The sequence below is a fragment of the Colobus angolensis genome, unplaced genomic scaffold, assembly GCF_000951035.1.
Source record: "Colobus angolensis palliatus isolate OR3802 unplaced genomic scaffold, Cang.pa_1.0 Scaffold134, whole genome shotgun sequence".
Lineage (NCBI taxonomy): Eukaryota > Metazoa > Chordata > Mammalia > Primates > Cercopithecidae > Colobus > Colobus angolensis.
In genome coordinates, this window is record NW_012114422.1 from 1,367,734 (window position 1) to 1,382,520 (window position 14,787).

General features: G+C 43.2%; 1 protein-coding gene across 1 annotated transcript in view; it reads left to right on the forward strand.

Moving 5' to 3' along the window:
• MYOF (myoferlin) overlaps nucleotides 1–14,787 on the forward strand; it is a 177,463-nt gene that overhangs the window by 128,204 nt on the left and 34,472 nt on the right. The window contains exons 33-40 of the mRNA XM_011934357.1: nucleotides 1,094–1,194; nucleotides 3,168–3,349; nucleotides 3,443–3,601; nucleotides 3,719–3,817; nucleotides 5,045–5,206; nucleotides 7,236–7,401; nucleotides 10,728–10,804; nucleotides 14,738–14,749. Coding sequence (XP_011789747.1) covers nucleotides 1,094–1,194; nucleotides 3,168–3,349; nucleotides 3,443–3,601; nucleotides 3,719–3,817; nucleotides 5,045–5,206; nucleotides 7,236–7,401; nucleotides 10,728–10,804; nucleotides 14,738–14,749 — 958 coding nt within the window. The remainder of the gene's footprint in view (nucleotides 1–1,093; nucleotides 1,195–3,167; nucleotides 3,350–3,442; nucleotides 3,602–3,718; nucleotides 3,818–5,044; nucleotides 5,207–7,235; nucleotides 7,402–10,727; nucleotides 10,805–14,737; nucleotides 14,750–14,787) is intronic.

Genomic DNA, 14,787 nt, shown 5'->3' on the forward strand with positions numbered 1-14,787 from the left:
GACTCCATCTCAAAAAAATAAAATAAAATAAAATAATAATAATAATAATATTAGCAAATGCTTATATAGGTCTTAGAATGGGCTAGGAACTGTACATATTATAACTTTTTAATCCTCAACAACCCTATAAGGTAGGTGTTACTATTGTCCCCATTATACAGAAGAAGGAACCAAGGCACAGGAAGATTAAATTACTTGCCCAAAGTCTTATGGCTTATGAGCACTAGAGAGATTTGAACCAGGTAGAGCTCCCAGAATCTGTGCACGGAATCATAATGCTCTGCTATCTCACAAAGAGAGAGAGAGAAAGAAAGAGAAAGAGAGTGAATGTGTGTGTGATAGAGAGACAGAGACAGAGAGACAGAGAGAATATAATAATAAAAGGAGTATGAATATTTTGAAATGTCAAAGAATCTTTTAGATGATAATTGTTTCCCAGATCTGATGCTGAAGTAGTATAGAAAACCCTATTTCTATAACTGCTGGAGACCCAGTTTCACTGTAAAGGTCTGTGATAATAAGTAGTACCCTAAATTTAGTTAGTTTATAACAGAGGTAATGTTTTCCTGATTGATACACTTTGCATTCAGCTTACTATAGTATTTCTTTAAAATAGGATTTTTGTTTTTACGACCGAGTCTCACTCTGTTGCCCAGGCTGGAATGCAGTGGTGTGATCTCAGCTCACTGAAACCTCCGTCTCCAGGGTTCAAGTGATTCTCGTGCCTCAGCCTCCCGAGTAGCTAGGATTACAGACGTGCACCACCATGCCCAGCTAATTTTTGTATTTTTAGTAGAGACAAGGTTTTGCCACATTGACCAGGCTGGTCTCCTAACTCCTGGCCTCAAACAGTCCGCCTGCCTCAGCCTCCCAAAATGCTGGGATTACAGGCATGAGCCACCACACACAGCCTAAAAAATAAGTTTCATTTTACAGGAAATAGAACTACTTTGGGAGGCCACATCATCGCTATTCTGTGTGCTCTTTGCTGTGGGGAACTATAATAGAGTCAAGTGACCCATTTATCAGAAACATGTATTTTTTCCAAATATTCCAGTAAAATAGCAGTTTACAGTGTTATGTTTCTTGTAAGTAATCTTCATCCTGTTTTTTTAGGAGTCTACATCTACCATCTGCGCTGCTATGTCTATCAAGCCAGAAACCTCCTGGCTTTAGACAAGGATAGCTTTTCAGGTAAAGGAAAAAAAAAGCTCCATGCTACGCATGATTACATAGCATGCTGTTTTGCTTCTGTGTTTCAAGTGAATGCTTTTTGTCATTTCTAACAACAAAAACCCTTTACATGTTGAGATTATTTTTGCATGCTTGAAGCAAACTGCTCAGTGATTAGATAAATCATCACTGAATGCTTTAGACACCATTGCTGGGTGCTAGTGATACACAGAAGATACTTTTGATACTAATAGATATTAATTGATTAAGTAATAGGCACTGAGAAAGTGATTTCTCATCTCTGTTTATATACATGGCTGTGTTTTCATCCCTGGACCCTCGGGTTGATTGGTAAGTTAAGATCCTTTAAGTTTTTTTGTAGGCTCTCTCAAGGTATCAAAAAGATGATAAGTTTGCCCATTTGCCTACAGCACCAGGCTTTGAGCAGTTTGGAGTACATTTTAACCTCCTCCTCTGCCTGCTCCCCACATTCTCAATAACATAAAACCATGAGGCTTTGTCATCTCTTGCACTGACACCCAGCTGCTTTTGTTGCTTTGGACTGGCTCTGAGAGGAAGGCTATTGGTAAGGGACGGGGGAGGAGGGGAGAACACGCCTGTCTGGGGATTTGAGTCCTTGCTGCTGAACCATGGATAGTTCAGGCTATCTGGGGAGCATTCCACTTCGGGACTCAAAGCCCAGCAGAGTTTCCCTGGGCCTTCTATGAAAACACCTCTTAACCCATTTCCCGTTTGCCCCGAGAAATGAGTGCTGGCGGCGAACTGCACTTTTTCTTCCAAACAGGAAGTGTATTAGAGCATTTGACTGACAATCTCATGTGCTCGCATCAATTTTGAAGCGTGTTCCAAGCACTAATATTTACCAATATTTGTGAATGGTTTCCTTTTCTTACAAATTTGACCAGATTCAAGGTTATCCCTGCGATATACATCTCCAACAGGGTCTTGAAGACATTTTCAAATATTTTCCACCAGGGGGCACTCTATCACTGAAAGTTAAAAAAAGAAAAAAAAAAAACTTTCCAAAATTCTTGACTAAAGCTTCCTAAAACTCTAAGCACATTCCTTGCAGTTTTGGAGGTAGAAGAATTATCATCAGGGCAAAAGCAAAGGGTTCATATGATGGCTCCCCTGCTAGAAACCAAGCACTTTTGGCTTATACAAGAGTTTCAGGCTAGATACTGTGTTATTTTTCAGATAGGTCAGCCCCCAGGCAACTGCAAAAAGGTTTGATGAAATTATTTAGCATAAAGGAGAACATGGATTATTTCTCCATACATAATATTGCTTTCTCTCCATTCTTAAGTGTAGTGAGACAAAGTTTTCTGCTGTCACAGATTGTAAACTCTATGAGCATCTGAGCTTTTCCTGTTACTGTTGTACTCTTGAGACCTGGAACTCAATAAATATTTGCTGAATGAATGGATTACCATCGACATTAGAAACAACTATAATAAAAACTAGCATTTATCAAATACTTCCTGTAGGACAGGCTCTGTCCCAAGTAGCTAACCTTCCTTATATCATTTCGTCCTCTCAACACTGTGAAGCAGATATTACTTTCATTGCATGGAGGAAGGGATCAACGTTTAGGAAGATTATTTTTTCCCTCAAAGTTATGCAGCAGGGGTGAAGGGTGGGTGTTGGCCCCAGGTGTATCTGACTGCAGCGCCTCACTCAACCATGAGTGCAGTACCCTTGCAGAGAAAAACTGTGGGCCCCATTAACCTTGGTGGGAACATACTCCAAAGACAGACCTCTCAGTACACATCAGGGTCTCGCTTCAGGTGCCTCTGCTGCAGTGCCAGAACCTTCCATGGGGAACTCCCTGCTCCCTAGAAACCCTGTCTCCAGGCAGGTGGTGAGAGCCCACTGTCATTATATCCAGAGGAAAAGAATATGGTTGCAGTGAGTGGTTCTGGGGAGTTAGATTTTAACCATGACCCCATTGTTATTCTCTTTTTCTGTTTTAGATCCATATGCTCATGTCTGTTTCCTCCATCGGAGCAAAACCACTGAGATCATCCATTCAACCCTGAATCCCACATGGGACCAAACAATTATATTTGATGAAGTTGAAATCTATGGGGAACCCCAAACAGTTCTGCAGAATCCACCCAAAGTTATCATGGAACTTTTTGACAATGACCAAGTGGTAGGTCATTTAGAATTTCTAAGATAACTTGGGGATGATGGAGATTTGAAGGGATGAATGTTGGGGAATTTAAGGATCACTTTGTTTCTCTAGGGCAAAGATGAATTTTTAGGACGAAGCATTTTCTCTCCTCTGGTGAAACTGAACTCAGAAATGGACATCACACCCAAACTTCTGTGGCACCCAGTAATGAATGGAGACAAAGCCTGCGGGGAAGTTCTTGTAACTGCAGAGCTGATTCTGAGGGGCAAGGTACATCGCTGTGTTCTTCCTCATGTATTCTGTCAACTGCTTAAAATGCGTGTTAATTCTAGGCATTGTTTGCTCGAACTAAAGCGAGCCATTGACATACCCATGTTTGTTTCACAGGATGGCTCCAACCTTCCCATTCTTCCCCCTCAAAGGGTGCCAAATCTATACATGGTCCCCCAGGGGATCAGGCCTGTGGTCCAGCTCACTGCCATTGAGGTATGCTGCTCCCCACTTGTTACTCATCAAATCAAACGGATGTGACTGCAGAGCAGGAATCTTCTGTATAGAAAATAGAATCCTGCTGCGTATTTTCTTGCTGTCTCCAACTTCCTTTACAACTTGTCCAAAAACTGGAGATATTCATGGGAGTAGAAGGCTTGCTGAGGCAACAAGGAGAGGTCAATTCTAACATTCCTGAGGGCATCTAAACTCCGCATTTACTGGGAGCCAGCAGGTTTCTGAGTTTTTCAGGTCAACTGGAGAACTGGGAGAGGGAAGATGGACCAGAAGGGAATGACAGTGTATATGCCAAGAGATGGGGGCATGGCAGGGAGGCAGAGATGGAAGTTGAATGGGAACAGTGAGCAATGTTAGCAATGTTGATATGTCAGATACAAGCTGATGACCTCAACCAGGTGGCTTGATAGACAGTGTCTGGCCCACTCTCAAGACTTTCCCCTGTCCAGTCAAGCAGCTGTTAACACCCCAACATTTCCCTTTTCTGGCTGTCTTGCTAAGAGTTCTCAAAGGCTGAAGCTATCACTTCGAAATGCTTGCATGTCAGACACCGTGTTAAGAAGTTTACAGGTGGGCTGGATGCAGTGGCTCACGCCTGTAATTCCAGCACTTTGGGAGGCCAAGGCAGGCAGCCTTGAAGTCAGGAGTTTGAGGCCAGCCTGGCCAACATGGTGAAACCCTGCCTCTACTAAAAATACAAAAATTAGCTAGGCATGGTGGCACACACCTGTAATCCCAGCTACTTGGGAGGCTGAGACACGAAAATCGCTTGAACTCAGGGTAGGGTAGAGGTTGCAGTGAGCCTAGTTCGTACTATTGCACTCCAGCCTGGGTGACAGAGTGAGACTCTGTCTCAAAAAAGAAAAAACAAAGAAGTTTATAGGTGATCATCAGAATAACCCCATGACAGATAATACAATCAGTCTTGTTTGTAGATGAGACATAGAGAGGTGAGTTACCTTGTCAGCGCTGACACAGCTACTAGATGGCACAGCCAGGATTTGATTCCTATACTCTTAACTGCATTGCTTTTTTAGGGGCTCAGGCAGGAGAAAGAAAGTTTCTTTGCATGACCTACAAGCTTTCAAGGATAATGTTCAAATTAATCGTAAAGACTTTGCCAGTAATTAAGACAGAATTTTCACTTTTGAGTGTTATTTTTAAAGCGCTGGGTTACCTTCTCCTCTCTTTAAATTGTTTTCTTAGATTCTAGCTTGGGGCTTAAGAAATATGAAAAACTTCCAGATGGCTTCTATCACATCCCCCAGTCTTGTTGTGGAGTGTGGAGGAGAAAGGGTGGAATCAGTGGTGATCAAAAACCTTAAGAAGACACCCAACTTTCTAAGTTCTGTTCTCTTCATGAAAGTGGTACAGTATCGATTCTCTGTAATCACCCATGTGCATTGAAATATGAAAGTATGTGCCTCACACACACATGCAAACACACAGAGTTTATTTCCAAAATCTGACAAATACAAAAACCCTGCCTTATATTCAGCTTGTCAATGACTTTTTTCCCCTTAAATTCTCGCACTGTGGCAATGCTTTCTTAAAGCTTCAAAGCAACTCCAGTGGCACAGAAATATCTGTGAGCAATATTTATTTATTTCTCTGGTAAACTTTCCATCTATTCAGCTATCTATTACAGGCTGTTGGTCAACCCCGTGAAGGCAGAATATTAACCCCTAGTCATGCATGGACCAGATATACCATCCCCTCCCCCTCTGCCACAGCTGTGCATGGACCAGAACCCTCCGGATAAGGACTGGCTGTCTGAGGAAGGGGTGGCTGTGGGGGAAGGTGTATGGGGTGATGGGGCCATGACCCTGGCAGCCCGTAACTGTGCCCCACCTCCAGGTGCCCCTGGGATGGCACCTTTTTTGGTCCATTGAGGCTATCCTCTGGTTGTTAAAGATGTGAGAGCATCAGATCCAGTTCACAGTATCACAGACCCCATAATACCTGGGGCAAGAAGAGGTCACCCAGTCTTTCCATTTTTAAAGAAGTTAATTTCTTAACTTTTACAAAAAAAATTTTCTTTTTTACTCTATTATATAAATAGATGAAATAAAGACAGTTCCTTACTTTGAAGTGTTGGAAGACCTAGAACCATCCCATTCCTTTCCCCACCCGAGTCGTTTTCCTGACCTTGATGCCTCCAATACAGTGCTCTTGAACTCTAGGGTCACGTGCTTTAACCTCTTATTTTACAGAGGAGGAAACTGAGGCCTAAAGAGGGGAAATGATTTATCCAGTGTCATGGTGTTAGGCCATGCCTTCTATACCGCAGTGACTGTGTCCTAACTACAGTGACAGCTGCCCCACAGGGCTTGGTGCATTCTTACTCAGTACACCTCGTCTTTAATCCCGCGGGGTGAACATTTCCACCTCTCTTATGCCCACTTTGGGGAAAACCAAGAGGTCATGAATTTACACAAGGGGACATCGCTAGCAAGTGAGTGGCCAGAGTTTGCACATAGGTCCCTCCAACCCCAAAGCCCATGCTTTCCTCCCTATCATGTGACAGTGAGTTGCCAGGATGCTTCCAGCCAGGGTCCCAAAGTGGTTGCCCCTGGGCCACTCCCCTATCCTTGTCTACTCCCCACACCTCCCCCACCTTCCAAGTTCTAGTCTAGAATCTGGCCTTGGTCAGCAGAGAAGAGAAAAACCACTCAGGTGACCCCAGCTTCTACTCCTGTGTGAAGCCAGAGATAGAAGTTCACCTGAACCACATACCAAATGGGCCCCCAGGTCAGCTCATGATTCCCCAATCAGGCATTGTCACCAAAGCCACCAAATTCCATGAGAGGGAGCTGGGGGAGTCGAGGCAAAAGTAGCAATCCATTTCTGCACGGAATTTCCAGGGCGAAAAGAGTCTCAGCCACAGTTATTTCCCTTAGAAGTTCAGTTTTGTCTTGACCATTTCTAAAGTCTGCTCAGAACTTGGCTAGTAGATGACCAAAGCCCTGGGCCTGTTAGCCTTGCACATGTCCCCTCCCAGGAAGCAGAGCACAGGGAAGAGTACAGGGCAGTGACTGAGAGTAACGAGCATGGGTCAGTGATTCCACACTTAGAGGATGCAGCATGGGCCAGGTACTATTCTAAGTACTCTTCACATAGAATTCAACAATTTTACTATTACTCATGAAATAATGGGGGCATGGAAGGGTTAGCCAGGTGGTTCATGGTGGCAGTGCCAGGATTTGACCCAGGCAGTCTGGCTGACAGCTCTCGCTCTTAAGCACTGAGCTCCTTGCCTAGCACATGAGTAACTATTGTGAGTCCTCTGGGCTATGTGGCAGAGAGAATCTGGACTGGTCCGTCAGGGGAATTTTTCTCAAAGCTGCCCTTGTCTGGTCTTGTAAAGAGAAATGAAACCTACCTTTATGACCCCCAGTTCTTGCCCAAGGAGGAATTGTACATGCCCCCGCTGGTGATCAAGGTCATCGACCACAGGCAGTTTGGGCGGAAGCCTGTGGTCGGCCAGTGCACCATCAAGCGCCTGGACCGCTTTCGCTGCGACCCGTATGCAGGGAAAGAGGACATCGTCCCACAGCTCAAAGGTAACGTGCAAGTCTGTGCGGAAGTCTAGGGGCTTTTCATGCATGACTCTGATGTACTCTTTACAAACGTTCTCAAGGTAAGTCCTGGATTCATTGGCTACGTTTTACAGATGACCAAACTGTGTGAGTTGCGGTGTGTTATGTCACTTTCCTCAGGTTCTATCATTCGTAAGTGGTAGAACTGGGCTGGAATCTCAGCCTCGTTTCAGGGGTGGGTGGTGTGCTCCAGGGATTCCTCTCTCAAGAGTCCTGCTCCTGGGTGAAAGTAAGACTTCTTTTGAGGAAGTGTTAAGTGCTCATGAATGTTCTCTATTTACTTTTCAACAAGCAGCTAGCAAAGCAGGGAGAGCTGTTCCCACATCAGTGATGGGGATGAAGTCATTTCCTCCACCTTTCACTGAATGGTTAGGAGGCACTCATTGACTGCCACGTGCTCTTCTAGATATCTGGGGACAGTGGGGACCAAGACAGCCGTGTTCCCCTCTCACAAAGCAAGAGTCCAGCGGGGAAGGCAAACGAGGAAGTGTGCAGCTGCAGTCCAGTGTGATAAATACCTTGATGGGGAAAACAGGAAGCTCCCTGACCCCATGAACATTGAGAGAGGAGGAGATTTTATTTCAGATTGCTTTCCATCTGTTGGCCTACCTCATTATCACATATCATTAATATGTAAATGACAGAGCAGGGCATAATACTTTAGATTTCCATAATAAATAATAGCTAGTGATACAGCATTTTGCAATTACCCATTCAATAGTTACTTGCTTTTAGCTTACCATGTGCTAGGGACTGTGTTAGGGGCTGGGGGCTATATTGCATCAGTGCAAGAGATATCAGGGCCCCTGGCCTCATAAATTAGACACCGTGGGAGGGCTGGAACAGCCTCATTCAGCTGATCCTTGGTGGCTTCAAGACTGAAGCAGATGTCTTCTATTTAAGCAGCTGTTTCACTAACTGGTTCTATTAAAACTTGCATAAGGGTTGGTATTGATTTTACAGAGCCTCTGAAACTCATCTGCTGTGTAGGTGTGAGCATCCTGGATCCCTGATTCAGAGAAGAGGGAGAAAATCCACAGTCACATTTAAGCAAAACTCTACATGTGCTTATCAAGAAATGTCCCATGTAAAACATTTTCTGCTGAATTGATGGTGCCTAAAATAGCAGCATTTTTTATAACAAGAAGGATTGTTGTAATTGCAGAAATTGTTTCATTTTAAGGTTACTAAATGGAGAGAAACCACTTTCCTGGCTTTTTTTTTCTTACTGTTTTCATGAGAGAAGGTTTTTTGGTCCAAATACATGAAATCATCCGGAGGGTACAAATGCTACACACTTTCTCTGGCCCTAGAATCACTTACGTGGATCTGTTTGTGTCTATTGCTCAGGGGTGGGCTAGGTCCAGGGCAGACATAGCCTGGCTAGTGATTCTACATAATCAATGTAGAGCGTGGTCAAGGTTTCAGAGAGCCCCAGAGAAGGAAAATCTGGTCCTTTCATAAAACCAATGAGAGGTTAATGGCCTCATGTTGGAAGTGCACAGAATACCATTCTCCTGTCCCTTGGGCTTTATTTTCACGAGGAGGGTGAAGTGGAGAACTGATCCTCTAGGAAAGAACTTGGGTTCAGTGTGTTCCTGTGTCCCTGCCCTCTGGTTGTCTTGTTCTGTACTGTTGCAGTTGTCAGGATCTGCAGGGGAGACTATTGTGGAAGTATAGAGACTGCTTACAGGTCTAGAGATGCCACATAGATCTAAAACTACCTCACACAGTAACTGATAGATCACAGATGCTCAGGAAATGTCAGTGTCCCCTCCTCCCCAGTATCCTCCTGATGGTTACTCCAGGCTCTGGTGTGGTGGTTAAAACACAAGCTTTGGAGTCAGCCAGACCTGGGTTACTTACTCCCCAACGTGCCACTAATTGTTTCACCTGAAGCAAGTGACTTGCTTGCTCTTAGCTTCAGTTTGTTTTAAAATTTTTAAAATGGGGAAAATGGCACACATTCTACAGGATTATTGAGGTATGAAATGAGATCACGTAAGTAAAGTGTTTAGCTCAGTGCCCAGCACATGGTAAGTACCAAAAAAGGTTTCTTGCCTCTCCTCCTTTATGTCCTGTATGTCACTTGCCAGAGTGGGTTAAACAGAAAGTTCTATTGGCTTGGCAGAGTTTGTTCTGTCTGGGTTCTGGCCTCCTGTTAAATGTCTTCCTGTTCGATGCTTCTTCAATAAATGGAGATGTACCTCTCATCCTATGCCCACCCCAGGGTGAGGCTTTGGTACCCCCGCTTTAGCTGAATCAAATGTAGTAAGCCCAGGGACGACTACTGAGTCCATGCTCTAACCCCCAAATCCTGAGTCACAGATATTTTGGGAATTGTATATAAAGTCAGGGCACATGTCTTCTCCCTCTATATACGCTGTTGAGAATAAGGGCTGAAGAAGCCAGTGCAACCTCAGACCTGAAATATAAAACAATCCACCCTGCTTTTCTTTTCCTTTCCTTTCTCTTCTTCTTTTTTTTTAATTTAAGTTCTGGGATACATGTGCAGAACGTGCAGGTTTGTTACATAGGTATACACGTGCCACAGTGGTTTGCTGCACCCATTAACCTGTCATCCACATTAGATATTTCTCCTAATGCTGTCCTTCCCCAGCCTCTCACCCTTCCTTTCCCTTCTTTTTCTTATTTTTCTCTTATTTATTTTCTGTGTTTTAGGAACAAATTTCAAGAAAAGAAGACTCCTTCAGATGTAGGCTGTCTGTGTGTTCTCACTTATAAGGCGGAGCTAAGCTATGGGAACACAAAGGCACACACAGTGGGATAATGGACATTGGAGACTCAGAAGGGGGAGGGGGATAAAAAGCTGCATATTGGGCACAGTGTACACTACTCAGGTGACAGGTGCACTACAATCTCAGAATTCTCCACTATATAATTCATCTGTGTAACCAGAAGCCTCTTGTACCCCAAAAGCTATTGAAATAAAAAATAGCACCCCACCCCTACTCTTGCACCCTCTAAAGACATATATTGACACAATTCTTTTTTGAGCACTTTCTGTATAGGCACTGGACTAATTATCTAAAACAGAACAGTATGGACATATCCCCTAGAAAATGTCTAAAACCATATTATATTTGGGGAAATGTGATGGATTGTTGGGTTATTTTCTACATTCAGGAGTTGCCCTCCCTATTCCGTAAGTCTCATTCAAGAATAAACTCTACCATCCACCCTATAGCTGTCAAACTTGAACTTGGAGTAGAATGTTCGCCACTATATTTCTCTAAGTATCTTAAATTAAAAAAGTATTTGTCTTGCAGCCTCCCTTCTGTCTGCCCCACCATGCCGGGACATCGTTATTGAAATGGAAGACACCAAACCATTACTGGCTTCTAAGGTAGGTTTCAGAGCTCATCATTGGATGCTGTCAGTTTTATCTTCCAGATGTCTAAGCATTTGGTGAATTCAGTCAAACAACAATTTGTTGCAATTATAATCATCGGCCAATCCATTTATTGAAGACTGAGTATAGACAAGAGTCTAAATCTTGCGCTCATCAACAGTTATGACACTGTATAGACTAGTAGTCTTCAACCCTCACTAATACGTCACTCAGAATACTTAAAATAAAACCCATGCCCAGGCCCCACCTCCCAAGAGGGAGAGGGACCTAGACATCAGTATGTTTTTAAATCTCCTTGAATGATTTTAATATGCGGGCACGTCTGAGAACCACAGGTGTAGACAGTCTGAGAAAGATCATTTGCTAGAAAGCGAAGTGTCAGAAGCAAATTTATAGCATTGCAACATTCAGATCAGAGATAACATGCAACACGCCAGATTCTTCCCCTACATAAAGCAGAAGTGTTTCAAAATTTCTAATGACCATATTTATCAGCATATGGGACACCCAGGTTTTTATATTCACTGTCATTTTGAAGTGAAGAAATTGGTTGAAATATTCACTCAAGGCCCTATTTTAAAATTAACTATTCCGGCCACTTCTTTTTTTTTTTTTTTGAGACGGAGTCTCGCTCTGTCGCCCAGGCTGGAGTGCAGTGGCCGGATCTCAGCTCACTGCAAGCCCCGCCTCCCGGGTTTACGCCATTCTCCTGCCTCAGCCTCCCGAGTAGCTGGGACTACAGGCACCCGCCCCCTCGCCTGGCCCGTTTTTTGTATTTTTTAGTAGAGATGGGGTTTCACTGTGTTAGCCAGGATGGTCTCGATCTCCTGACCTTGTGATCCGCCCGTCTCGGCCTCCCAAAGTGCTGGGATTACAGGCTTGAGCCACTGCGCCTGGCCAGCCGGCCACTTCTACATGAAGGAATGGGGGAAAAAGTCTCAGCCCAGAAAAAAAGAAAACACCAAATATCTCCCTGTTTCTCTTGGCATCTATGATGAACATTCACAGCGTGTTTTAATGTGCAAACTAGCCCAAAAATGCACATGATTGCACTTTAATATGTTATGTCCATAAACAGTGCCTTTAAAAAAATCTATTTCCTTCCCACTGCATTAAACTCACTAACAACTGGACCGTATAAAATATAGTCTCTACAGCCAGCACTGTGCAGGAGTATGTTTGATTCTACTTCTGGGAATCCTACGTAGTCACAAACGACAATATCAAATTTCCAATCCCATAGGCCAAAACTACTGTGATCACTTTGTAAACCACCCCAAATATCCCTAATAATATGCCTAGTAGCCCTGGCAGAAGTTAATACACTTAAGATCTTTTCTGTAGATTTTTACAACTACTCTAGAAAAAGACAGTTTAAGATCTTGCTGTATAATCTGCCTCAAGGTTTGCCATCTCTCATCGTCAGTCAATTCTTATTACATGCCTTCAGTGTACTCAGTGGCCCTAAGTACAACTGAGGAACAGGAGAAGAATAAAGTCAAAATCTATGCCAGTATTTTCATTCATTTCTTAACCATAGTTAGGAAATGTGACTATGTTACTGTAGCAACACTTTATGAAAGTTCAGTTTACATCATAGAATTAAACATTGCAACATAGCAGGATTGGGGATGGTAGTATCAGTCATTCCCACTGTATCGTAAATTGCTTTAATCCACCTGCTCTCCTAATATCTAGTTGAGGTATGCTGTGTTGATAAGAAAGGCTGGTTGAAATCTCTGAAAATCAGAGTCCACTTGTTCATCAAAGTAGACATGGCACATCTGTACAAAGTCAAATAAACAAAGTTGCACTTTGAAAGAGCCAATAACAAGCTTGCGGATGTCCTGTATTACATGTATATGTAATGTACATGTAATGCACATGTATTACCACTTAATCCAGGCCTTGTGTCTGGGTAAATGGAGGGAATGCCTTGAAAATAACTATGCTGTTGCTGGGAGCTGGAGGCTGTGTCTTTGAGTGACAGTGTCACACTCCGGAAACTCATGGCATTACTCTGTGATGTCCATGGGAATTCTTAACAAATGGACTGAGCACTATCACAAGAAAAGTGAGAAATAAGTCTTTGGGGAAAATTGGTCAAGTGCTAGCCAAATAACATGGACATGCGTACATGGCCATCTCAACAATTACCTTCCAATTCCAGTGCTTAAGCAGTATGTCAACAGCACTCAGCAAAATGGCTTCTCCAGCGACAGTGCATGTATGTATGATAAACAAATGCATGAGGCTGCCTGGGGCTGTGGGACCTTGGCCTAAAGACTTGAATTATTCTTACAACTCTTTCTATTAGTAGATTTTGGAGTGAAAAGTGATCTTTAAACAAACCTGATTGTTTTAAGCCTAAAAGAAGAATCTTCTGTGCCATTTAATTATTTGATTCCCGTTGCAAGTTTATTATTAGATATAATAAAGCAAGTCACATCAGTTGCTTCTATTACCTTTCCACATGAACTAATGATCATGTAGGCATGAATAAATTATCCCATACTAATGCTGAAGTTTAAAATCAGCAACTTGTCTTAAATAATGCCTTTTAGGCTGGACATGGTGGCTCATGCCTGTAATTCCAGCACTTTGGGAGGCTGGATCACCTGAGGTCAGGAGTTTGTGACCAGCCTGGCCAACATGGTGAAACCCTGTCTCTACTAAAAATACAAAAAATTAGCCGGGCGTGGTGGTAGGCGCCTGTAATCCCAGCTACTTGGGAAGTTGAGGCAGGAGAATCACTTGAACCTGGGAGGCGGAGGTTGCAGGGAGCCAAGATCATGCCATTGCATTCTAGCCTGGGCAACAAGAGCAAAACTTAGTCTAAAAAAAAAAAAAAATGAAATGGTTTGAATTGTGAACAAACGCATTCTAAAAATCTGATTTCGGGAACCATTGAGAATGTAAGAGTACTTTGGAAATAAAATCACTCTCTCCAAAATCTCAATTCAGCTGTGATGATCTAACCCTTAAATCTTGTTTTGGTATGAATCTAATAGAAAGAATTGCCTATCTGTCCCTCTGCCTCTCTTGGCAATTCCATTGTGCTGAACAAAAATCAATCCAGAAAATACCAAGGGGCACCTACGGAAGCAGCCCCATGGCCTCTCACATGATGGCAGCTGGAGGAAGACCCTTTAGGATGAACATAAAGTTAGGATCTCAGAAAAGGGTCTAGGCAGCATGTCTTCAAACTGCCACTGAGGACCAGCTTGGCTAATGCCCCAAAAGATACCAGGACCACATTCAGGCCCCGCTTCCCAGTTCATTCTCTCATCTCCTGGATGGGCCCTAGATCGGGGTGGGTTCGCTATGAAAAAAATCACGTGAAAGGATTTGGCCAATGGGAAACTTCACATCCTCATATTAGAGCAGCTTTGATGGATGAGTATTTATTTGGTGCTGTAACATAGGCATGGCGGAGGGGGTACCTACGTGATAACATTGCAGTCAAACATATCTTGTGACAGGACAGTTTTTTGTGGGGAGGAGAATTACACCAAGTTTGGAGATATATTTTAGGAACTGAACGGAATGTAAGGTCTGGAGCAGGGGGATGAGCAGCTCCATACCCTGCTCCTGTGTGAGCTGTGAAATGTCTAACTCCATTGAAAACATGAGATGGCGGGGCAGAGAAGGGGCTATTTCCAAACCTTTCATTGTAATACTGTGTGTAACCTTTTGCATATTTTCAGAAAAGAAACCAGTAAGGTGGGTTCAGCTGTGGGCTCATCTTGACTTAGAAAAATTTAAATAATTTAAATAACTCATCAAAATGTTGATAATATAAGGCATGCATGAATAATAATTTTTCCTCCTTTCTTTCTCTTTAAACCTCATGTTCCTGGGGTCTCCATATCTGTGTGACCTGTTATATGGTTCGCCCTCTTCCTGACCCAACATGGGCATGAGCAGCTGACAGAAAAGGTAACTATGGTATACATTTTGCCACATTTAAGATTCAT